This window comes from Haliotis cracherodii, unplaced genomic scaffold (genome assembly GCF_022045235.1).
Source record: "Haliotis cracherodii isolate W230 unplaced genomic scaffold, xgHalCrac1.p SCAF_6, whole genome shotgun sequence".
Classification (NCBI taxonomy): domain Eukaryota; kingdom Metazoa; phylum Mollusca; class Gastropoda; order Lepetellida; family Haliotidae; genus Haliotis; species Haliotis cracherodii.
In genome coordinates, this window is record NW_027266319.1 from 26,719,004 (window position 1) to 26,745,151 (window position 26,148).

A 26,148-nucleotide genomic window follows, 5' to 3' on the forward strand; every position below is an offset into this window, starting at 1 on the left:
TTATTGCATTTCTCCATCCATGTTTAAGTCATCAACAGATATTTCTCCAATAAAAGGGATTCGGAAATGTCCAATGTACACTTGTCCGTTCGCTTCAAACCCTTCACTGATAGCTGGTACGACCTTTGACCCTGGGTCATGATGACTTGCTATGATGTGACCTTGACTGTTGACCTCCAGCAGAAGAGAGTGTTTGGGCAGAAATATGTCATAGAAAGCTAGAGGTGTCACCTGTATAAATAAGACAACAAGCGAGATTATTAGAACTGATGCCACAACTGACTGATACCTACTGAGACCAGACATTTTAACTGTTTGGGTTTATGTATTTTGGTTAAAAAAAATCCAATTTCAAAATTTGAGGGAGGGGAGGCAATTTTCTCAGAATGTTATGCAGGTATGACTAAAAAATGTGGGGACAGGAAGAATCGGGTTTTTTCCAAATTCATTGTGTTTTGAACTTAAATTTTCAACGATTTAATTATATATTGCCTTAAAATATATTAGTGATAGCAACAGTAGATGAGTTTTTAAACATTTCTCTTATTTTAAGTCAGAGGAATAAAAGAAACCCTTTTCACATAATTTTATTTTTACATTTCATTTTTTTTGGTCAGTGGATTCGTAAACCAAGTTGAAACAAACAGTCTTGCCTGACTTGAAAGTGATGTTGTATTAAGAGTTAACTGCTGATCAACTACAGAAAGAAAACAGGTTAATTTTGACTGCTGGCTCTTCCCTCCCACGTCAGAAAAATATCAGAGGGTCTGCTATTAATTACACACATACTCTCATTAGTAGTTAGAGAGTGAGTGAGTTGGGTTTAACACCGCTTATAACAGTATTCCAGTTATATCGTGGCGTGTCAGCTTAATGCAGGTTTCAGACGTTTACCACTTCGGTGAAACCCACGAGCACGGGTATAGTGCTGACAAACCTAGAAACATAATCGGGGCGAACCGGGATTGGAACCCACAATCATAGGTTTGTGGCGTGCCCAAGGGACGACTGGGGCCACCCGTGCCCCCACTCTCATTAGTAGTTAATTGATATGTTTCATCTTGTTTTCAACAAATAATCAAATTCAAGGAATTTTGAATTTGTTCTGATGAACTGTTGGCTTGTATTTTTTGGAGGGTTAATTCTTTCAAACCCTGCAGACCAGAACATATATTATTAGAGTTTACACATAAGAATTGTTAGTGAAAAAGTTAAGAATGAAATAATTCTCAAATCATGCTGTCATGCTGATGACATCACAAGGTTTCCCTTAATTGTCTGTTCTGTAATAACCCTCATCTGTGATGAATACTATAATTAAGTAAGTGAGTTGGGGTTTAGCAGTCTTGTAATTCACTCAGTATACACCAGGTATACTGGGTCACATTTTCAGTTGTGTGGAAGTTGGTTGGTTTTTGCTGATCAGCGTATATGAGGGGAGGGGGTCAGTAAATTTAATTCCAATCCAATTAGTTTCCTCCTATCACAGGCAGAGGTTACTTGTGAGTCACAAGTTGTGACCAAGTATTCTATAAAAAGAAAAAAAGAAATTTTGCAGTGAACAGATGTTAACATTAGATCCAGAAAAACAAAAATAATTCCTGCAAGATTGTTCACACCCTGCTACACACACATCTGCTATCTGTGCCAAACTTCTGAGGTTTGTTTGTTTGTTGTTTAAGGCCGCACTCATCAATATTCAGCCTATATGATGGTGGTCTGTATATAAGTGAGTCTGGACCAGACAATCCAGTGATTGACAACATGAGCTGCGATCTACACAATTGGGATACGATGACATACATGAACTAGGTCATTGATCCCGTCAGTTGGAATCCAGAAGACCAATTCTAATCCAGAATCTTCACTAGTGTAATAATAATGGATCTGTATCAAAATTATCAACCCAACCATTACTGATATCTGCCTTATGTGTAAAGAATAGGTTAGTAGGCCTTATATAGCATAAGAATTTTGGGACAGTTATTGTACAACCTTTGTAATGAGTCTCTTGAGTGCTGGGTATGGAGCTATGATGTCCAGGAAGGACCCGAGAACGCTGGCTCCCTCGAACCTCACACTGCCGAGTCCAACATAGAAATGTCCTTGACTGTTCAGCTTGATGTTGTCAGGGTAACCAGGTAAGTTGTCAATCAAGATGTCAGTTTCACCTTGTTTGGGTCCATTGAGGTAAAATCTGCATCATTAAGTCACATATAGTATTCATTTCTGGCCACGTTTTTAAACAATTAACTGATTGTGAATGGAGGAATGATTTCATTTTTCATATTTTTTAACATATTTCTAAGTATTCTAATGTATCATACATGACCTCTTTTGGTGATGGCGTGAACGAAAAGTCAGAATTAAGTGCAAAATTCATTCTGAGTTGGAAATGTTGTTTCTCAACTATGTTAACAAGGCTTTAAACTAAAATAAGAATAAGATTTGTGGTAAATTTTAGGGGGGTCAATAAAAACAAAAGAATTATATTAACAAGCCTAAACATGACTACAACTGTCTAAACTGGCAAATTGTGATATAATTTATTCAGAGGGGTGTAAGGGGTGGGTGCCGGGGATGTGTTGTGACCGGGGATCACCACAGGGGATCACAGAAAGAGACAAGCACAAACATAAGCACATACCTCCTTATCCTCACCAGGCTCATCTCAGCAATTGCCATGAAACTCTCATCTGCGGACAGGCTGATGCCGTTGGCCAGATAGAGTCCATCAAGGACGGTGCGAGCTGCCCGAGTTGAAGGGTTGTACGCTATCAGACGACCAAGGTTGTTCATCTCAATCACCTGACAATACATACAGAAACGACTGCTCAGGAAGCTATACCGTTAACACTGGCTCTACAAAGAGAACTGATCCTGTCTCCCACCTACAAGCCTGTGCCAGAGGATTGTCTGAGAAAAGTTAATAATATTATATGGCAGAAACTGGAGTCAGAGTCACAGGTGGGGTAGGGGGGGGTGGGGGGGGGGGGGGGGGGGGGGGGGGGGGTTATCTGAAGAGGGTACAGGGTTGAGTATCCCCTTTTTTCAGACTCTTACTTTGTCAATGTGCCTGACACTTGGTCTAGCCACCCCCTTCCCCACCATTTTACTGTCCTGAATCATCACTTCCATCATTGAAGGCACAAGACCTACCTTTCCAAGCAGAACTATTCAGTCTAAATCCAACACCACGCTTCTTCTGGTCAGAGACTAGAAGTGTTTTAGGCTAAAAAATTGATAGTCTTGGTTCTCAGGCACTGCCCGCATCATCATAAAGTCTGCCACATGTTTTGTTTGTATGTTTTTAATAAATCCTAATACTTAACAACAATGAGATCCAATATAGATGCAGTTACTTCCCTTTACATGCACACTGTTTTACTTTACATCTCCGGTTATGGTCATGGTGGTAATAGGATTTGGTGTACAACTGTTTATTTGGTTACATACTAGTTTGAACAAGCAAAAAAATGCCCGTCTGCACTATATTTTCAAAAGTCTTTGCCTGAGAACCAATTCTTTTACTTTTTGAAGCCTTAGCAGTTTTGAGTACCTCGAACTTGTAGTTTCTCCGATCCCACTTAGTGCTGGAATCGGTGAAGTAGATGATGCCATCCGATCTAATGTCAAGGCCGTTCAGAAAACGAAAGGGTTTGCCATCGATGCCTGAAACACAACACGAGCCATGGGTAAATATTTCAGTCAGTTCTTACTTCTGATCATACGTTCTGATGAAAACAACCTGCATTTACGAGTCGTTCTGCCTTTGAGTATCATGACTCGTCTGACGTAACTATGTTAACACCGGAGGTCTCGGAACACTGGACAGGCAAGCCTCATGTGCTTGTCTCACACTACCAGTAACTACCATAATGACGTCATTGTCTGACACTGACCATGATGGCGCTTAGTGCCGAGGTGCATTTATGGAGTGGGTCGTCAGGCTCAGTGCAAGTTGTTTGAAGGTCATCGTACCTGACTGCAGTGTTTGAAATAAAACAAATTTGCCAGGCTGAAATCAGGACAACAGACTTCAGCCCCTTATTAAAAAATATGCAGCTTATTGTGACAAATAAATAGACATGTCAATTTACATTAGTTTGACCCATACAACTCTGAAACAACAGGCTCCACACGAGTTCTGTTTCGAGTGCTTATTTCGAATACTGCCCAACTGTCTGGGTCGAGACTCGATTATTTACAGGAAGCCGTCGTATAGCTGGAATGTTGATAAATTTGGCATTAACAACATACACATAAAAGCTTCCCCAGTATTTACCTATATGTCCTGGCATGAGAGTTTCTATGTCCCCGGTCGTCACATTGACACGGAGCAGACCTTTGTAGGCGTCCGCTACCACAAGGAATCCATCTTGGTCCACCTTCATCCCCTTGGGTCGGCCACAGTCAGGCTCCAGGGTGAAGCTGCCTACAACACAGTGAGTCTTTGTAGGACAACACAGGGTCTTTCTGAGGAAGAGGACAACACAGGGAAGTCTTTGAGGGAACAACACAGGGTCTTTCAGAGGACAACACAGGAGGTTTTTGAGAAGAAAAACACAGGAGGTCTTTGAGAGAAAAACACTGGGGTCTTTGACGGAACAACACTGGGATCTTTGAGAGGACAACACAGGAGGTCTTTGAGAGGACAACACAGGGAAGTCTTTTAGGGAACAACACAGGGTCTTTCAGAGGACAACACAGGAGGTCTTTGAGAAGAAAACACAGGAGGTCTTTGAGAGGACAACACAGGGAAGTCTTTGAGAGGACAACGCAGGGAAGTCTTTGAGAGGACAACACAGGGAAGTCTTTGAGAGGACAACACAGGAGGTCTTTGAGAGGACAACACAGGGGTCTTTGAGAGGACAACACAGGGAGTCTTTGAGAGGACAACACAGGGGTCTTTGAGAGGACAACACAGGGAAGTCTTTGAGAGGACAACACACGGAAGTCTTTGAGAGGACAACACAGGGGTCTTTGAGAGGACAACACAGGAGTCTTTGAGAGGACAACACAGGGATCTTTCAGAGGACAACACAGGGATCTTTCAGAGGACAACACAGGGAAGTCTTTGAGAGGACAACACAGGGAGTCTTTGAGAGGACAACACAGGAGTCTTTGAGAGGACAACACAGGGATCTTTCAGAGGACAACACAGGGAAGTCTTTGAGAGGACAACACAGGGAGTCTTTGAGAGGACAACACAGGGAGTCTTTGTGAGGACAACACAGGGAAGTCTTTGAGAGGACAACGCAGGGAGTCTTTGAGAGGACAACACAGGGAAGTCTTTGAGAGGACAACACACGGAAGTCTTTGAGAGGACAACACAGGGGTCTTTGAGAGGACAACACAGGAGTCTTTGAGAGGACAACACAGGGATCTTTCAGAGGACAACACAGGGATCTTTCAGAGGACAACACAGGGAAGTCTTTGAGAGGACAACACAGGGAGTCTTTGAGAGGACAACACAGGAGTCTTTGAGAGGACAACACAGGGATCTTTCAGAGGACAACACAGGGAAGTCTTTGAGAGGACAACACAGGGAGTCTTTGAGAGGACAACACAGGGAGTCTTTGTGAGGACAACACAGGGAAGTCTTTGAGAGGACAACGCAGGGAGTCTTTGAGAGGACAACACAGGGAAGTCTTTGAGAGGACAACACAGGGGTCTTTGAGAGGACAACACAGGGAAGTCTTTGAGAGGACAACGCAGGGAAGCCTTTGAGAGGACAACACAGGAAAGTCTTTGAGAGGACAACACAGGGAGTCTTTGAGAGGACAACACAGGAGGTCTTTGTGAGGACAACACAGGGATCTTCGAAAGGACAACAAAGGGAAGTCTTTGAGAGGACAACACAGGAGGTCTTTGAGAGGACAACACAGGGAAGTCTTTGAGAGGACAACCCAGGGAAGTCTTTGAGAGGACAACACAGGGAGTCTTTGAGAGGACAACACAGGGAGGTCTTTGAGAGGACAACACAGGGATCTTTCAGAGGACAACACAGGGAAGTCTTTGAGAAGACAACACAGGGAAGTCTTTGAGAGGACAACACAGGGAGTCTTTGAGAGGACAACACAGGGAAGTCTTTGAGAGGACAACGCAGGGAAGTCTTTGAGAGGACAACACAGGGAAGTCTTTGAGAGGACAACACAGGGGTCTTTGAGAGGACAACACAGGAGTCTTTGAGAGGACAACACAGGGAAGTCTTTGAGAGGACAACGCAGGGAAGTCTTTGAGAGGACAACACAGGGAAGTCTTTGAGAGGACAACACAGGGAGTCTTTGAGAGGACAACACAGGAGGTCTTTGTGAGGACAACACAGGGATCTTCGAAAGGACAATGCAGGGAAGTCTTTGAGAGGACAACACAGGAGGTCTTTGAGAGGACAACACAGGGAAGTCTTTGAGAGGACAACACAGGGGTCTTTGAGAGGACAACACAGGGAAGTCTTTGAGAGGACAACACACGGATCTTTGAGAGGACAACACACGGAAGTCTTTGAGAGGACAACACAGGGAGTCTTTGAGAGGACAACACAGGGAAGTCTTTGAGAGGACAACACAGGGATCTTTCAGAGGACAACACAGGGAAGTCTTTGAGAGGACAACACAGGGATCTTTCAGAGGACAACACAGGGAAGTCTTTGAGAGGACAACACAGGGAGTCTTTGAGAGGACAACACAGGGAGTGTTTCAGAGGACAACGCAGGGAAGTCTTTGAGAGGACAACACAGGGGTCTTTCAGGGGACAACACAGGGATCTTTCAGAGGACAACACAGGGAGTCTTTGAGAGGACAACACAGGGATCTTTGAGAGGACAACACAGGGAAGTCTTTGAGAGAACAACACAGGGAAGTCTTTGAGAGGACAACACAGGGGTCTTTCAGAGGACAACGCAGGGAAGTCTTTGAGAGGACAACACAGGGAAGTCTTTGAGAGGACAACACAGGGGTCTTTGAGAGGACAACACATGGATCTTTCAGAGGACAACACAGGGAGTCTTTGAGAGGACAACACAGGGAGTCTTTGAGAGGACAACACAGGGAAGTCTTTGAGAGGACAACACAGGGATCTTTGAGAGGACAACACAGGGAAGTCTTTGAGAGGACAACACAGGGATCTTTCAGAGGACAACACAGGGAAGTCTTTGAGAGGACAACACAGGGATCTTTGAGAGGACAACACAGGGAAGTCTTTGAGAGAACAACACAGGCAGTCTTTGAGAAGACAACACAGGGGTCTTTGAGAGGACAACACAGGAGTCTTTGAGAGGACAACACAGGGATCTTTCAGAGGACAACACAGGGATCTTTCAGAGGACAACACAGGGAAGTCTTTGAGAGGACAACACAGGGAGTCTTTGAGAGGACAACACAGGAGTCTTTGAGAGGACAACACAGGGATCTTTCAGAGGACAACACAGGGAAGTCTTTGAGAGGACAACACAGGGAGTCTTTGAGAGGACAACACAGGGAGTCTTTGTGAGGACAACACAGGGAAGTCTTTGAGAGGACAACGCAGGGAGTCTTTGAGAGGACAACACAGGGAAGTCTTTGAGAGGACAACACAGGGGTCTTTGAGAGGACAACACAGGGAAGTCTTTGAGAGGACAACGCAGGGAAGCCTTTGAGAGGACAACACAGGAAAGTCTTTGAGAGGACAACACAGGGAGTCTTTGAGAGGACAACACAGGAGGTCTTTGTGAGGACAACACAGGGATCTTCGAAAGGACAACAAAGGGAAGTCTTTGAGAGGACAACACAGGAGGTCTTTGAGAGGACAACACAGGGAAGTCTTTGAGAGGACAACCCAGGGAAGTCTTTGAGAGGACAACACAGGGAGTCTTTGAGAGGACAACACAGGGAGGTCTTTGAGAGGACAACACAGGGATCTTTCAGAGGACAACACAGGGAAGACTTTGAGAAGACAACACAGGGAAGTCTTTGAGAGGACAACACAGGGAGTCTTTGAGAGGACAACACAGGGAAGTCTTTGAGAGGACAACGCAGGGAAGTCTTTGAGAGGACAACACAGGGAAGTCTTTGAGAGGACAACACAGGGGTCTTTGAGAGGACAACACAGGAGTCTTTGAGAGGACAACACAGGGAAGTCTTTGAGAGGACAACGCAGGGAAGTCTTTGAGAGGACAACACAGGGAAGTCTTTGAGAGGACAACACAGGGAGTCTTTGAGAGGACAACACAGGAGGTCTTTGTGAGGACAACACAGGGATCTTCGAAAGGACAATGCAGGGAAGTCTTTGAGAGGACAACACAGGAGGTCTTTGAGAGGACAACACAGGGAAGTCTTTGAGAGGACAACACAGGGGTCTTTGAGAGGACAACACAGGGAAGTCTTTGAGAGGACAACACACGGATCTTTGAGAGGACAACACACGGAAGTCTTTGAGAGGACAACACAGGGAGTCTTTGAGAGGACAACACAGGGAAGTCTTTGAGAGGACAACACAGGGATCTTTCAGAGGACAACACAGGGAAGTCTTTGAGAGGACAACACAGGGATCTTTCAGAGGACAACACAGGGAAGTCTTTGAGAGGACAACACAGGGAGTCTTTGAGAGGACAACACAGGGAGTGTTTCAGAGGACAACACAGGGAAGTCTTTGAGAGGACAACACAGGGGTCTTTCAGGGGACAACACAGGGATCTTTCAGAGGACAACACAGGGAGTCTTTGAGAGGACAACACAGGGATCTTTGAGAGGACAACACAGGGAAGTCTTTGAGAGAACAACACAGGGAAGTCTTTGAGAGGACAACACAGGGGTCTTTCAGAGGACAACGCAGGGAAGTCTTTGAGAGGACAACACAGGGAAGTCTTTGAGAGGACAACACAGGGGTCTTTGAGAGGACAACACATGGATCTTTCAGAGGACAACACAGGGAGTCTTTGAGAGGACAACACAGGGAGTCTTTGAGAGGACAACACAGGGAAGTCTTTGAGAGGACAACACAGGGATCTTTGAGAGGACAACACAGGGAAGTCTTTGAGAGGACAACACAGGGATCTTTCAGAGGACAACACAGGGAAGTCTTTGAGAGGACAACACAGGGATCTTTGAGAGGACAACACAGGGAAGTCTTTGAGAGAACAACACAGGCAGTCTTTGAGAAGACAACACAGGGAAGTCTTTGAGAGGACAACAAAGGAGTCTTTGAGAGGACAACATGGGGGATCTTAGAGAGGATAACACAGGGTGTTCTTTGAGGGGATAACACAGGAGGTCTTTGTGAGGACAACACAGGGATCTTCGAAAGGACAATGCAGGGAAGTCTTTGAGAGGACAACACAGGAGGTCTTTGAGAGGACAACGCAGGGAAGTCTTTGAGAGGACAACACAGGGAAGTCTTTGAGAGGACAACACAGGGGTCTTTGAGAGGACAACACAGGGAAGTCTTTGAGAGGACAACACACGGATCTTTGAGAGGACAACACACGGAAGTCTTTGAGAGGACAACACAGGGAGTCTTTGAGAGGACAACACAGGGAAGTCTTTGAGAGGACAACACAGGGATCTTTCAGAGGACAACACAGGGAAGTCTTTGAGAGGACAACACAGGGATCTTTCAGAGGACAACACAGGGAAGTCTTTGAGAGGACAACACAGGGAGTCTTTGAGAGGACAACACAGGGAGTGTTTCAGAGGACAACGCAGGGAAGTCTTTGAGAGGACAACACAGGGGTCTTTCAGGGGACAACACAGGGATCTTTCAGAGGACAACACAGGGAGTCTTTGAGAGGACAACACAGGGATCTTTCAGAGGACAACACAGGGAAGTCTTTGAGAGAACAACACAGGGAAGTCTTTGAGAGGACAACACAGGGGTCTTTCAGAGGACAACGCAGGGAAGTCTTTGAGAGGACAACACAGGAGGTCTTTGTGAGGACAACACAGGGATCTTCGAAAGGACAATGCAGGGAAGTCTTTGAGAGGACAACACAGGAGGTCTTTGAGAGGACAACACAGGGAAGTCTTTGAGAGGACAACGCAGGGAAGTCTTTGAGAGGACAACACAGGGAAGTCTTTGAGAGGACAACACAGGGGTCTTTGAGAGGACAACACAGGGAAGTCTTTGAGAGGACAACACAGGGATCTTTGAGAGGACAACACAGGGAAGTCTTTGAGAGGACAACACAGGGAGTCTTTGAGAGGACAACACAGGGAAGTCTTTGAGAGGACAACACAGGGATCTTTCAGAGGACAACACAGGGAAGTCTTTGAGAGGACAACACAGGGATCTTTCAGAGGACAACACAGGGAAGTCTTTGAGAGGACAACACAGGGAGTCTTTGAGAGGACAACACAGGGAGTGTTTCAGAGGACAACGCAGGGAAGTCTTTGAGAGGACAACACAGGGGTCTTTCAGGGGACAACACAGGGATCTTTCAGAGGACAACACAGGGAGTTTTTGAGAGGACAACACAGGGAAGTCTTTGAGAGAACAACACAGGGAAGTCTTTCAGAGGACAACACAGGGGTCTTTCAGAGGACAACGCAGGGAAGTCTTTGAGAGGACAACACAGGGAAGTCTTTGAGAGGACAACACAGGGAAGTCTTTGAGAGGACAACACATGGATCTTTCAGAGGACAACACAGGGAGTCTTTCAGAGGACAACACAGGGAGTCTTTGAGAGGACAACACAGGGAAGTCTTTGAGAGGACAACACAGGGATCTTTGAGAGGACAACACAGGGAAGTCTTTGAGAGGACAACACAGGGATCTTTGAGAGGACAACACAGGGAAGTCTTTGAGAGGACAACACAGGGATCTTTGAGAGGACAACACAGGGAAGTCTTTGAGAGAACAACACAGGCAGTCTTTGAGAAGACAACACAGGGAAGTCTTTGAGAGGACAACAAAGGAGTCTTTGAGAGGACAACATGGGGGATCTTAGAGAGGATAACACAGGGTGTTCTTTGAGGGGATAACACAGGAGGTCTTTGAGAGGACAACACAGGAGTCTTTCAGAGGACAACATAGGGGGTCTTAGAGAGGACAAAACAGGGTGTTCTTTGAGGGGATAACACAGAAGTCTTTCAGAGGACAAAAGAGGGAAGTCTTTGAGAGGACAACACAGGGGTCTTTGAGAGGACAACACCAAGGGACTTTGAGAGAACAACACAGGGGGTCTTAGAGAGGATTACACAGGGGTCTTTGAGAGGACAACAAAGGGAAGTCTTAGAGAGGACAACACAGGGGTCTTTGAGAGGACAACACAGGGATCTTTGAGAGGACAACACAGGAGTTTTTGAGAGGACAACACAGGGAGTTTTTGAGAGGACAACACAGGGAAGTCTTTGAGAGGACAACACAGGGAGTTTTTGAGAGGACAACACAGGGAAGTCTTTGAGAGGACAACACAGGGAGGTCTTTGTGAGGACAACACAGTCAGGTCTTTGAGAGGACAACATGGGGGATCTTAGAGAGGACAAAACAGGGAAGTCTTTGAGGGGACAACATGGGGGATCTTAGAGAGGACAAAACAGGGTGTTCTTTGAGGGGATAACACAGAAGTCTTTCAGAGGACAAAAGAGGGAAGTCTTTGAGAGGACAAAAGAGGGAAGTCTTTGAGAGGACAACACAGGGGTCTTTGAGAGGACAACACCAAGGGACTTTGAGAGGACAACACAGGGAGGTCTTTGAGAGAACAACACAGGGACGTCTTTGAGAGGACAACACAGGGGTCTTTGAGAGAACAACACAGGGAGGTCTTTGAGAGGACAACATAGGGAGGTCTTTGAGAGGACAACACAGGGAGGTCTTTGAGAGGACAACACAGGGGTCTTTGAGAGAACAACACAGGGAGGTCTTTGAGAGGACAACACAGGGAGGTCTTTGAGAGAACAACACAGTCAGGTCTTTGAGAGGACAACACAGGGAGGTCTTTGAGAGGACAACATGGGGGATCTTAGAGAGGACAAAACAGGGTGTTCTTTGAGGGGATAACACAGAAGTCTTTGAGAGGACAACACAGGGAGGTCTTTGAGAGAACAACACAGGGAGGTCTTTGAGAGGACAACACAGGGAGGTCTTTGTGAGGACAACACAGGGAGGTCTTTGAGAGGACAACATGGGGGATCTTAGAGAGGACAAAACAGGGTGTTCTTTGAGGGGATAACACAGAAGTCTTTGAGAGGACAACACAGGGAGGTCTTTGTGAGGACAACACAGGGAGGTCTTTGAGAGGACAACACAGGGAGGTCTTTGAGAGGACAACACAGTCAGGTCTTTGAGAGGACAACATGGGGGATCTTAGAGAGGACAAAACAGGGTGTTCTTTGAGGGGATAACACAGAAGTCTTTGAGAGGACAAAAGAGGGAAGTCTTTGAGAGGACAACACAGGGAGGTCTTTGAGAGGACAGTATGGGGGGTCTTAGAGAGGACAACACAGGGCCTTCTTTGAGGGGATAACATAGGATCTCTATGAGTCATTTTTTTTAAATCGTTGTAGCATAAGGGTCACTTTGTACCAGTGGATCCTGGGGAGCTTTACTTAAGGTTACAAGCAGATCAATCTCATTCAGATTAAAAAGGTAATCAGATACTGACAAAAAGCAGGAGGGGTACGAGGAGAGCTGGACATGTACGACAGTGTTGACAGGCTATGGACGTGTTCTCACCACAATCAGGGTGGTCTATCCCTGTCCTTGCAACCAAGCGTAAATTGTTTTTCTTGAATGCCCAAATTTTTCCATCAGCACTGCCTGTGTAGATAGTCCCTAGTAAGGAAAAAGAAAAATCAAACCTATTAAAAAATATATATGCTCACTAGCCTTGTTCACAATCAAATACCCTATCAATACATCAATGTAAAGAAAGAGAGGTGTTTGATACTATCAAGACATAAAATGTCATTATTGCAATCAGAACATCAGATTTCTGTTATTTACAATGGATTGTGGTCCATAATTTGGGGGTGTTTATGGGGGCAGACATCAGATTTGAATAGATTTGTGGTCACTAAAATTTGTGGAAATTTGTGGATTTGCGGAATCCATGAATATCAGAGAAATGCTAACAAATAAATTTAAGTTATTGGTGATATAATTCATAATGTCATACTGGTCATACCATCTTTATCCACAGCGAATGATTCCGGCCCAACAATCTGACCCTCAAACAGCCTGGTTACTCTCTGGAGGTGAGAGTTGGGCCTAAGGCTGCCCTCAAGACGAGGGATGGAACAGTTGAAACTGAAAGAATGTTAAACATTAATTAGGCCATGATGAATGAATGATTACATTTTCATGCCAATCCGGCTCTTACGAAACACCCCCTCACATTGTTTGACTGTCCGTACACATCGATACATTGTGTGAAGCCCACTTCTGGTGTTTCCCGCCTTGATTTTGCTGGAATATTGCTGAAAGTGGCGTGAAACTTGACTCAATGACTTTATTGTTCGCAGTACTGCAGATGAAGGACACAGAGCTCTACATGTGTTTCCTTGTGTTTACTTGATGAAAGACACCCCATATATAGTCCTACCAAACATTCATGCTTCATGTGAATTGCATCCTTTGACTGTAGACCGCCTCTGTGGTCTAGTGGTAGAGCATCCGCCCGGAGAGTGGAAGGTCCAGGGTTCAATACCCGGGGCTGCTTTATACCAAAAGACGTAAATAGATGGTACTTGTTGTTACCCTGTCTGGCGCTCGGCATTAAGGGGCTAAAACAAGGACTGGTCGGCCTGGAGTCAGTATACTATGTCTGAGTGGGGTATTCATGTTAAACTGCAGCATGATATCTCAGTGGGATAGCACTATAAATCAGCATGAGTCTGGACTAATACAAGCACCCAGACACACACACACACACACACACACACACACACACACAGACACACACAAGTCACTATATAAGAGAAAAAATCTTGGATGCGACATTAAACCCCATTTCACATCACCTCACCTTCGACAGTAAGAGAGGCTTTGAACCATTAAACAAAAAAAAGCTTTGTGCCTCACATTTCTTATGAAATATCCATATACTGTCGACACACAATCACCAAGGTCATGCATCCTGATCACATGAGACCAATTTTCATTTCCTCTTAAAAAGCATGGTTCCATGCAGACCTATCCTGCCCCAGAATCTCCACAGGGTAAAGTGAGGGAGCAGTGGTTGTCATAGCAACTGAGATGATGCTTACACATAAGGCTTGGGGTCTATCGGAGATGGCAGGAGATAGAGTGTTACCACAGCAACCAGACCAACAGTAGCTGATATCACTGACAATCTGAAAAACAAAAGTCCAAAATAACAGTACAAGAGAGCCCAATTAATCTTGTTAAACATTATCAAATCATTTATATAAAAGGCAGGGATGGTAATGTATTTCATTTTAAGTTAGCCACAGGGCACAGATATAGTGGGGGTAGCTCGGAATTTCAGAATGACGACAAGAATACTTTTGCTGATGGTCCATGTTGGAATATCATTTCACCATGAACTATATAACTAATTTGTTTTGTTTGGTGTTTAATGCCACACTCAGCAATATTCCAGCTAAATGACAGCAGTGTGTAAATAATCGAGTCTGGTCCAGTTAATCAAGTGATTGATATCATGAGCATCGATCCCTGCAATTGGGATACGATAACATGCATCAACCAAGTCAGCAAGCTTGACCATCCGATCCCAATAGACTCTCTTGCGACAAGCAAAGTCGCCTTTTACGGCAAGCATGGGTTGCTGGAGACCTATTCCCATGAGCTATAAAATGAGCAGTTATAATTAAAAAATATCAAGCATCATGCATAGTTGACACTATCAATATTTATTTTTTCCCAAATACAAAATCCAAACAGCTCAAAGGATAAAATAACATATATTGGGCCACACATATTGAGCTATGTGTTTTTATCATCTACAAACCCGAGTGAGCTGGTTAGCAGAGATCTGTAAACCATGGTACATAAATATAGCCATGTGGCTCTCCAGCTCACCTGAATTATGAAGAAATAATGGCAGGCATGTTTAATTGCGGAATTACATGAGCCATGTTTAGAGACAGTATAACTGGGATCATTTATACAAAGTTTCAGCTCCATAGGCCTTGTAGTCTCAGAGGAACTGTGGACATTGTTAACAGTAGATGGACAAACCACAGACAATGTGCTAAGACCCAGCTTTCTTTACTTTCAATATGGTGAGCTGAGAGTGTGGCCTAAGTTTATATTAATGTTATGTGAAACTAGTCATAATCTTCCAGAATGTCATCATTAACTCCATGCAGGTATTGTTATCTTATATATTGTATATTGATTACAAGACCATTTCAGCTTCATATTTCCGTATTGTTTTAATCAAGGTCACAGGGGGCACAGTCGTCTAAGGCGCTCCGATTCGCTGTGCGGAGTTGCTTCCCTTGGGCACGCCAGAAACCTATGATTGGGGGTTCGAAACCCAGTTCGCCCCAATTATGTTTCTAGGTTTGTCAGCACCATACCTGTGCTCGTGGGTTTCACCAAAGTGGTAAACGTCTTAGACCTGCATCACTTCGGGCTTTCCTCCCACATTAAGCTGACACACCGTGATATAACTGGAATACTGTTAAAAGCGGCGTTAAACCCAACTCACTCACTCACTAATAAAGGTCACTGGTCTAATGAGTGAAAGTGGATGAAAGTATTTTGATCCAGCCTTTCATTGATTATGAAATCATCTTACTCCTCAGTCTGGTATATGACACGTAGTATTACATGACAGTGTCAGATAAGTGTAAACATGTAACAACATTCCATGAACAATTTACACACATTTTTTCCAAGGAATAAACTCACTTGTTCTGAACCATTTGAGGTGTTTCAGTGGCTGAAAACACAAAACATCCAAGTATACAAGAAATACACCACATTAATGGCAGTGACAGTGATATCATTGATAACAGATTGCAAAAATGAATTACCTGAAGGGTTAATTCAACAAAATCACTACATTATGCATCCATGTTTGGGGCAAGTGATAGGAATATCTACATTGTAGATATCGCTGCTATGAAATTGCATCATAATGCTTTGCAGACCATGTTGACATCACTGGTTGATAAAAGTGGAAAAATCCTCGGTAATTTCCACTTTTATCAACTCTTGTTGATATATCAAAAGAGACACTTAGATGAGATTCTCTATATTTACAGACCATCATCATATATCATGTATATAGCTGGAATATTGCTGAGTGCGGCATTAAACAACAAACTCAAAGATGACCTTGATAGACGTGGCACCTACATTTCATATGGTAGGATTTGTAAAGATACATGCAAACATAAAGTTTCCAAAGCAGTGCTCTAACCTTAAAGAAGGCATACACTACATTTAATATGAAATGCATTCATTTTGGGGGGGGAAAGTGTAAACTACATATAGACATTTTTTTGTGATTGACCTTTGACTTTCTCATAGAGTGGGACAAAAGAAACCCAATGGTCCAAGTGAAATTTGTCCATTGTAGGATATCCTCTAACGTCAATAATCTTTGTGTCACACTGAAGAGAAAGCAGAATACATTCCAGCATACACTACACAATTACCTAAGAAAGTGACCTTGACCCCTGACATATATGCAATTGACATGTGGTGAGGTAGGATTTCTTGCGATAAGTGAATTTAAAGTTCCATGCATGTAGACGTAGGTATACCTCAGAAACTGACAATGATATAACCGAACAGGTTTTTTTAATTAACACTGACCTTGACCTTTGACTCATCTTAACCAAAACTTTTTCAAACAAGGGTCCCATCTTACAGAAAATGTATAAGCCAACTTTGATCACAGTTGCATCAAAGCTTTTTGAGAAAGTGTAACCATATATTTTTGACTTCAGAAAATTGCCTGCGGCAGTCGGATTCAAACAAAACGTTCAAGCTGTCCCGGTACTCAAGGCTGCTGACATTGACCTTCCAGTAATTAAACGACCTGTGAAGATCTGGGATAGAATAGATCTTCAGCAACCCATGCTTGCCATAAAAGGTGACTTAATGTCGTAAGAGGCGACTAACGGGATTGGGTGGTCTGACTTGGTTGATGCATGTCATCGATCCCAATTGCATGGATCGATGCTCATGATCACTGGATTGTCTGGTCCAGACTCGATTATTATTTACAGACCGCCGTCATATAGCTGAGTGTGGCGTTAAACAACACAGGTCCATTGGGTAAGACTTCCCCCCTCCAAAAATATATATAATTAAAAGGATTGAGCAGCAATGCATGAATAACTTTTGGAGGGGGATTCGGGCGGAAGTCTTTCCACTCATTGTCATGGAAATGTCTAACTGACTTTGAAAAAAAATCTAACTGACTTGCCTCGAAAATATATTTTCTAATAAACTTTGAAATAAACATTTTCACAGATTTATGTCACCAGTGAGATTAAGCTAAAATTATCACCTGTCGGTGTGCATGTTGACTAAATGCAAATACATGGACAAACTGCTGGAACTGGACAAAAACACACACCATAAAGCGAAGACCAACAACTTGACCAAGTCAGAAAATATAAATATGAAGTAGATACCTTTCACTGTTTACCAAAAGTTTGAAATCTGTGTCAGTTGAGAGTTGATTCGCCACGTCTTTTCAACCACAGTCGGTGACCAATCTGGTGATATAATGTCCAAGGCAGGTCCTTCACCGCATTCATGTCCCCGCGGCATTGTCAGGAGATAGAGGTGAACACTGGCTGACCAGTGTCACGGTCAAGTGAAATATGACCCGCATTCATGACGAGGTGACCTATGTTGTTTACTGCCCGACAATGTGCTTTTCTATTTTTAGAAACGAGGTCACAGGAAAGGCAGGCGCGGGTTGCCATTACAATCTTGTAGCTAAAGAAATTAGTTATCGCCCTTGATTGAAATCAAATTAGATGTCTGAATCATAATTTGGTTATGAGCAAATTAATTTTGTTATATTTGTCTTTATATATGAAGAGTATGTGTTATTACGACCAATGAATTACTAAATCTATCGTAAGCCCGGTTTACCGGAAGTATTGTATTTAGGACCTGGCATGTGCGTTCTTGTCATTTCTCAACATACTTTGTAAGTGTCCCAGCACAAAACAGAAGACATTAGGCTTCGGGAGTGTAACCATGAACGGAGAAACTACACAAGTTCTGCTCGCCGTTGAAGCTGAGGCATATGTTGAAGCTTTGGAACAGTTTGATGTAAAAGATGTCGGGAGCCCCAGGTCTGTATCCATGGAAATTATGTCAACAACAACATTAGGCTACCTGTCAAATTCAGGGCCAAATTATCAATTTACCTTATACATGAGCAGCGCTTTGTTTATACCAGCGATGTTATGGGTTTCTTGGATGGAAATTGATAATTTTGATTAACCGTTTTGAAGACTGCTAAAATATCAATTAGATCTGATAAAAAAATGGAAACGACAAACACATTCCAGATTTTCTTAAAAGAAACTCTTGAGTGTAATTATAGAATATGTTCGCCACTTAAAAGTATCATAATAACTAAATATATCTCAAGAAAAATTATGCATTCATAATTTTTGTATGACATAATTTTTTAATGTGAAGTTTACAGGATATACAGCTTTTCTATTGGATGAGAGGTTGGTGAAATGACCGTGAAATTGACGTTCATAAGTGTATAATGACACATTTTGATGTTGATACATTTTTCATGAGACTGTATTCTTGAAATGATGTAAACACTGACGAACTACTTCCACGTTCATGGGGAAACCCCAGGAGATTCCCTAGCATGAATCAATACAGACGCGTTCAGTGTTCGGCTAATTGATCAAAGATGACCAACACATGCAACTGCCACAGCTTCATTAACAACTTCAGAAATCTGTCATGTTTATTGTGTCAGCCATTTTGACGTCTTGTCTTGCTGTCATTGTGACTGACTTACTGAGGTAGCTCGTAACAGACCTCTCTCATCTAATGAGAATATTATTTGAATACATTTGTTGTTAAGATACTGCAAAAGTTGTTCCTGTAGAGCATATTGAGCATACATACGGTGATGTCACCTCTTGTTTTGAGGAACTTTATTCTGCGATTCAGCTGGTGTCATAAGAGGCTGTCCGCTAAACACGAAGTCACACATACTTAATATTATTGTGTGTAGATCTAGGCCTACATCCTTTGAGGTAAAAAATAGTGATATTAAAACTTATGAGAATTCACTTTCACATTGTGTGAGTTCATTGGAGTATGAACCTTCATAGAGTGAGAGCCAAAGATTGTACAAACGTTGTTGCAAGCCCCGATGTTCATACAGTTTGGTTCTCACTCTATGAAGGTTCATACTCCATTGGACTCACACAAAGTGAAAGTGAATTCATATATATATATTTATGATCCTCTGGTAAGTCTGGCATTCTACCCCCCACTTTATCCTTAGCCTTTGGATCCTTGAATGAAAATAGTGGCGAAAATATTCTTTAGCAGCTCTGTAAACATATATGTTGTTCTACTTGTAAACATGATCTGACAATACTGTTTGTTCTTGCAACAGTTGGGCCCGTCAACATGAACATTTGGAGAAACTCAACATGCAGGCTGTCATCAGTGCTTCTGCTCATGAGGACGAGTTTGTCAAAGAGGCACTCATCACATTTGAAAAGGTATTTGCCATCCTCAAGACTGTTACGATCAGTGACAACTTTATTAAATTTTATCATTCATATTCAATTGGATTTTTTTGGTTTTGTTTTCAGATTCCTGTTTTGATACAAGACTTACTAGTCACTGAGATATGGAAACAGAGGATCTTCCCAGAACTCATCAACTCTGGATTTGAGCCTCGCACAACTTTCCCTCTATATATGGTGGTATGTTGATTTTAACACACAATTTCCTCCATATGATGCATTGAACCCACCCCAACATTCCCTCTATAAATGTTAATGAACTGGCCCTACCTCTACATTCCCTCTATACATGGTGACACTTCACTGACTTTCAGAATCTAATCAATATGATATTATGTCCCCAGTTGTACCATGAAGCCACTGTGATCAACCTCCTGGAGACAGTGCTGTTCCACCGGGAGACTTGCGAGGCCGCTGATGACACCATCTTGGATCTAGTTGACTATTGTTACAGGAAACTCACACACCTTGTAGCACGGTATGTTGAATGATGATCCATGTTGAATAATGATGCATGTTCAATAAAGATGCATGTTCAATAATGATGCATGTTCAATAATGATGCATGTTCAATAATGATGCATGTTCAATAAAGATGATGCATGTTCAATAATGATGCATGGTCAATAATGATGCATGATCAATAATGATGCATGTTCAATAAAGATGATGCATGTTCAATAATGATGCATGGTCAATAATGATGCATGTTCAATAATGATGCATGTTCAATAAAGATGCATGTTCAATAATAATGCATGTTCAATAATAATGCATGTTCAATAATGATGCATGTTCATTAAAGGTGATGCATGCTCAATGATGATGCATGTTCAATAAAGATGCATGCTCAATGATGATGCATGTTCAATAATGATGATGCATGTTCAATGATGATGCATGTTCAATAATGATGCATGTTCGTTAGAGATGATGCATGCTCAATGATGATGCATGTTCAATAAAGATGCATGCTCACTAATGATGCATGTTCAATAATGATGATGCATGTTCAATAATGATGCATGTTCAATAATGATGCATGTTCAATAATGATGCCTGTTCAATAAAGATGATGCATGTTCAATAATGATGCATGGTCAATAATGATGCATGTTCAGTAAAGATGATGCATGTTCAATAATGATGCATGTTCAATAATGATGCATGTTCAATAAAGATGCATGTTCAATAAAGATGCGTGTTCAATAATGATCCGTGTTCAATAATGATGCATGTTCATTAAAGATGATGCATGTTCAATGATGATGCATGTTCAATGATGATGATGCATGTTCAATAATGATGCATGTTCAACGATGATGATGCATGTTCAATAATGATGCATGGTGAATAATGATGCATGGTGAATAATGATACACGTTCAATAAAGATGCATGTTCAATAATGATGCATGTTCAATAATGATGCATGTTTAAGATGTAATACCACTAATTTACAGCCTTCCAGTTAGTCTAGCTAGAACCAGTTGTCTGCAATCAGAAGGAACCAGCCCTAATATATGTCATGTCTTATATTGTTCAATTCAATTCATCTGTCTGCCTGCCATATGTTAGGTGTATTAGAAATATGAAAATATTCTACTGAAAAGGCAACACACACATCTGTTGAAAATTTGGGACATCATAATATCAATAGTGCAGGATAATTTTGGGCAAACATTTTACAGACTTTTTTTAACCAATGTGAACCCTGTTCTGTTCATCATCTTTCAGTTGTGTTCCTTTAAAGAAAGAGGCAAATGATACTAGTGATGAGTGTCTTTTTGTCAAGTAATATATGGATTTAAAAAATTAAATTGTTTTATATGTTCCAAAACATATTCAATACTCAAATATCATATTTATCAACAATCAGTTTAAAAGTTTCAATCATCTCTAATTCACATTAGGCTATAATATATAAATTATGTGATTTGTTTGGATCAAATATAAACACAAACCTGCCTCCGACCTCACGTTTGTACTTTTTTAATAATTATTTCAGATAATCAAATTATCAAATTGTGTGGCCTTTTATAGAAATGTAGCAGTTGTATGATTGTATATATATTATTCTTATCTAAAATAAGAGACAAATTCTCAGTTGACATGTCATATTGAAATAAAGAAAGTACCCCAAAGTGCCATAATATATGTTTGCAATACACAACTTTTTCTTGGTTTATCCCAGCTGTGAGTACTAGCTTGACTTGCTGAAGCTTGACTTGCTGAAGCTTGACTTGCTGAAGCTTGACTTCCCTGTGTATGAATACAACCTTTCACTGTTGCTGCTGTTGCAGGATGTCCAGTGAAGATGAGGATGATGAGTTTGAGGTCGGCACTCCATCTGTGACAAGTTCAACATCAGCCACTTCAATGGAGGTAAGGAATGCTGTTATTTCCCCAGTTTGAAATGTTTGTTTTTAATATAGTTCTATTTGATTTGGGAAACTATTTCTCAAACTATTGCATTTATTATCCCTCCCAGTGTGAAGGTGTGGGTGAAAAGGAAATCCCAAAATGGTTTTGGTCTATAAGTAGTTAATTGTAATAAATTGCAATGAGAATCCTGAGAATTTCTTTACATTCACATGATGGTATAATAAGGAAGTAACTGGCAAGAACCAGTGGGTTTGAATCCCTGATCCAAATCACGTTTCTAGGTTTGTCAGCGCCATAGCAATGCTTCTGAGTTTGACCAAAGTGGTAAATGTCTGAGACCTGCATCACTTTGGGAAAAACTTTCCAAAACATTGATATACCACTCACTCCCTAGAAGGGCTCCAGTGCCAAATGTGACACATATACTACTGAAAAATAGTTAAGGATCGCCCGATTCTTCTATGCCATGACATATGAACTGTAGTAATAAAGGTGAGTGAGTGAGTGAGTATGGTTTAACGCCGCTTTTAGCAACATCACGGCGGGGGACACCAGAAATGGGCTTCACACACTTTACCCATGTCAGGAATCGAACCCGGGTCTTCGGCGTGACGAGCGAACGCTTTAACCACTAGGCTACCCGATCGCCCCTGTAGTAATATGAAAGAATTGGGAGGTCCTTAACTTCTTTGAAACCAAAAATTAATTCTCAACTGATTCAAACACTTTCTCACACCGTGACAATAAGAAAGAGAATGATGTGGCATGTTAGGTCAGGTGATCAGGTCGTGTAAGGTCGCTATGCACGGGATTACAGTGCGTGACCCATTTGCTTAGGTGGTGACCATGGTGATACTGGGATGATGTTCGGGTGTAATGTTTTTTCTAAACTGGAAACTTCGTTCTAAGGTGTTTATACACCAGGATCGAAAGTTGGAGGAGATATGCCTAGTGTGAGATAGGATAAGTATATACTCAATGTAAACTTTCCTATCAAGCATCCTTTGCTGAAATTGATCTGAAAAATTCAAAGATCTGTTTAAGATGTTGACTTGATGCTACTATTGTAAGAGACACTGCAATGGCTGTCCAAATGTTTCTAAGTCAATTTAGCCGAAAATGTTACAAAACACAAAACTGACAATTCTCTGTGAAGGTTTAAAGCAAACCAGAGGATGGACTGTCTGGTAGACTTTTTGTTCTTTAATGCCACACTCAGCAATATTCCAGTTGTATGACAGTGGCAGGTAAATAAAAATGGCCCAGACAATCCAGTACCGGTAATTGATATTGTGGATAATGAATCCCGCTATCAGGGTAAAAAGACACGCCATCAACCAAGTCACTGAGCCTGACCATCCGATATCATGCCACTTCTTGGACCAGCATAGGTTGCTCGGGACCTATTCTAACCCAGAATCCCTATACGGGTGAACTGTCTGAGATGACATACCTAGTTTTATTAGGGTTTGTCTCAATAGAAAATGGCAGTAGTATCATAATTGTTTAAGAACAAAAGTGTACTGTGTCTATATTCAAGTGATGGTGTGAATATTTCCAGGAATTGGAAAAACAGGGTGGGAGTCTGGACTTCGACATCAGCATCAAGGCCGTTACTCTCATCCGATACATCACTGACCACCTGGAGGGGTGAGTAGGGAGCTCTAAAACATTGGTGATGCTGAGAGTTTGGGATCCAGTGATGATGACATTACATGTTTTTTTGTTACAGCAGCTAAAAACACTGAATTACTTTAATTCAAGTTCACGGCAATCTGTAATAAAGGCTTATAGATGATACAGATACCAGTGATCATTTAAACTTTCTTTTCTTAGAACATAAGTCTGATACCTGACTTCTCAAGCTTCTATTGGGTACTGGTATACTTGTAATTAGGAATGCTTTACTTAAGCTTGCAATGTGATGTAGAAAATACTATTACAAAAGAAACCTTTGCATTTATGAAGTTGTCTTTATGAAGAGTTATCTCCCTTTGACTTGTAGGCTCCCTCTCAGTGTGATGACTCGCATCCTCAACACACACGATGTCCCAAACTTGCTGGTGCAGTTGGTGGAGATGCCGCCATGGCTTCGGCGGAAAAATGGTTTGTATATGGATAATGTTCATGTTTATTGTGAACAATATCTTGTTAGGGTGTTAGCTCTGCGGGGACTCCAGATTACAATAGGTCCCCAGCATCTTAGGCTAGGCAACCAAATGGATAGGGTGGTCAGTATGAGTGACTTGGGTGGTTGCATGTCATTGTACCCCCTTGGCATGGATGGTTGTACCCCATTGGCATGGATGGTTGTACCCCATTGGCATGGATTGTTGTTCCCCATTGGCATGGATCGTTGTACCCCATTGGCATGGATCGTTGTACCCCATTGGCATGGATCGTTGTTCCCCATTGGCATGGATGGTTGTACCCTATTGTCATGGATCGTTGTTCCCCATTGGCATGGATCTTTGTTCCCCATTGGCATGGATGGTTGTACCCCATTGGCATGGATGGTTGTACCCCATTGGCATGGATCATTGTCCCCAGCTGGCATGGATGGTTGTACCCTATTGTCATGGATCGTTGTTCCCCATTGGCATGGATCGTTGTCCCCCATTGACATGGATCGTTGTACCCCATTGGCATGGATCGTTGTACCCCACTGGCATGGATCGTTGTACCCCATTGGCATGGATCGTTGTCCCCCATTGACATGGATCGTTGTTCCCCATTGGCATGGATCGTTGTCCCCCATTGGCATGGATCGTTGTTCCCCATTGGCATGGATCGTTGTACCACATTGGCATGGATCGTTGTTCCCCATTGGCATGGATAGTTGTACCCCATTGGCATGGATCGTTGTTCCCCATTGGCATGGATCGTTGTTCCCCATTGGCATGGATCAATGTTCCCCATTGGCATGGATCGTTGTCCCCCATTGGCATGTATTGTTGTACCCCATTGGCATGGATTGTTGTTCCCCATTGGCATGGATCGTTGTAACCCATTGGCATGGGTCGTTGTCCCCCATTGACATGGATCATTGTAACCCATTGGCATGGATCGTTGTCCCCCATTGACATGGATCATTGTAACCCATTGGCATGGATCGTTGTCCCCCATTGACATGGATCGTTGTACCCCATTGGCATGGATTGTTGTTCCCCATTGGCATGGATCATTGTAACCCATTGGCATGGGTCGTTGTCCCCCATTGACATGGATCATTGTAACCCATTGGCATGGATCGTTGTCCCCCATTGACATGGATCATTGTAACCCATTGGCATGGATCGTTGTACCCCATTGGCATGGATCATTGTAACCCATTGGCATGGATCATTGTCCCCCATTGGCATGGATCGTTGTCCCCCATTGACATGGATCGTTGTCCCCCACTGACATGGATCGTTGTCCCCCATTGACATGGATAGTGTTCCCCCATTGACATGGATAGTGTTCCCCCATTGACATGGATTTTTGTCCCCCATTGACATGGATAGTTTTCCCCCATTGACATGGATCGTTTTCCCCCGTTGACATGGATCGTTGTCCTCCATTGACATGGATTGTTGTCCTCCATTGACATGGATCGTTGTTCCACATTGGCATGGATCGTTGTTCATAATATCAGTCACTTGATTGTCTGGTCCAGACTTGATTATTTACTGGCTGCCAACATGTAGCTGGAATATTGCTGAGCATAGTGTTAACAACAAACAAACATAAACCTGTATATCGTAAACATTTTCTTGCTACCCGTATCTTTGCACATTGGCCAAGAAATTCTGTGTCAAGAGAATACAGTTGGTCATAACCTTATCTGGTATAGAATTAACCAAAGTTCTTGTTATATATAAACATAAAAAGTAAAACACATTCATCATGCTGTTGATGGAGATGATATAACACATGAAATATGAAACCAAATCTTTAAGAGAGAACTACACATCTAGAATTGTATTTGTGGGGCTGTACTTTATGTTGTGTACCTGTTCCAGGTAAAGTGTACAAGTATATTGACAGCAAATGGGTTGAAGTGTCTCATGAAGATTCCTTCAAGCTCACCAAGATAGAAGGACAGGTAGGTATTC

The 26,148-nt window shown here is 42.5% G+C and overlaps 2 protein-coding genes across 2 annotated transcripts in view; one reads left to right on the top strand and one right to left on the bottom strand.

The window, feature by feature from the left end:
• Positions 1–18,131, bottom strand: LOC139446335 (adipocyte plasma membrane-associated protein-like). Its single transcript, XM_071227679.1, has 10 exons — positions 18,077–18,131; positions 17,553–17,580; positions 14,181–14,267; positions 13,100–13,221; positions 12,649–12,747; positions 4,286–4,435; positions 3,560–3,672; positions 2,648–2,808; positions 1,996–2,197; positions 1–231 (listed from the first exon to the last, which is right to left on the bottom strand). Exons 1-10 carry the CDS (start codon positions 18,129–18,131, stop codon positions 1–3), a joined length of 1,248 nt encoding a protein of 415 aa, XP_071083780.1.
• The window catches only part of LOC139444808 (zinc finger MYND domain-containing protein 10-like), a 16,262-nt gene continuing 8,178 nt past the window's right edge, over positions 18,065–26,148 (top strand). The window contains exons 1-8 of the mRNA XM_071225773.1: positions 18,065–18,227; positions 19,532–19,640; positions 19,734–19,847; positions 20,012–20,145; positions 21,970–22,051; positions 23,613–23,701; positions 24,057–24,157; positions 26,056–26,138. Coding sequence (XP_071081874.1) covers positions 18,130–18,227; positions 19,532–19,640; positions 19,734–19,847; positions 20,012–20,145; positions 21,970–22,051; positions 23,613–23,701; positions 24,057–24,157; positions 26,056–26,138 — 810 coding nt within the window. The 5' untranslated portion in view covers positions 18,065–18,129. The remainder of the gene's footprint in view (positions 18,228–19,531; positions 19,641–19,733; positions 19,848–20,011; positions 20,146–21,969; positions 22,052–23,612; positions 23,702–24,056; positions 24,158–26,055; positions 26,139–26,148) is intronic.

Bases quoted from the DNA above. Each gene is read 5' to 3' on its own strand.
- LOC139446335 (XM_071227679.1), bottom strand. From the start codon at position 18,131: ATGGTTACACTCCCGAAGCCTAATGTCTTCTGTTTTGTGCTGGGACAC. The intron at 12,748-13,099 runs GTATGACCAGTA...TTTCCTTACTAG, and splicing joins ATTCGCTGTGGATAAAGATG to GGACTATCTACACAGGCAGT. The intron at 232-1,995 runs GTTGTACAATAA...TTATTTATACAG, and splicing joins TCAAGAGACTCATTACAAAG to GTGACACCTCTAGCTTTCTA.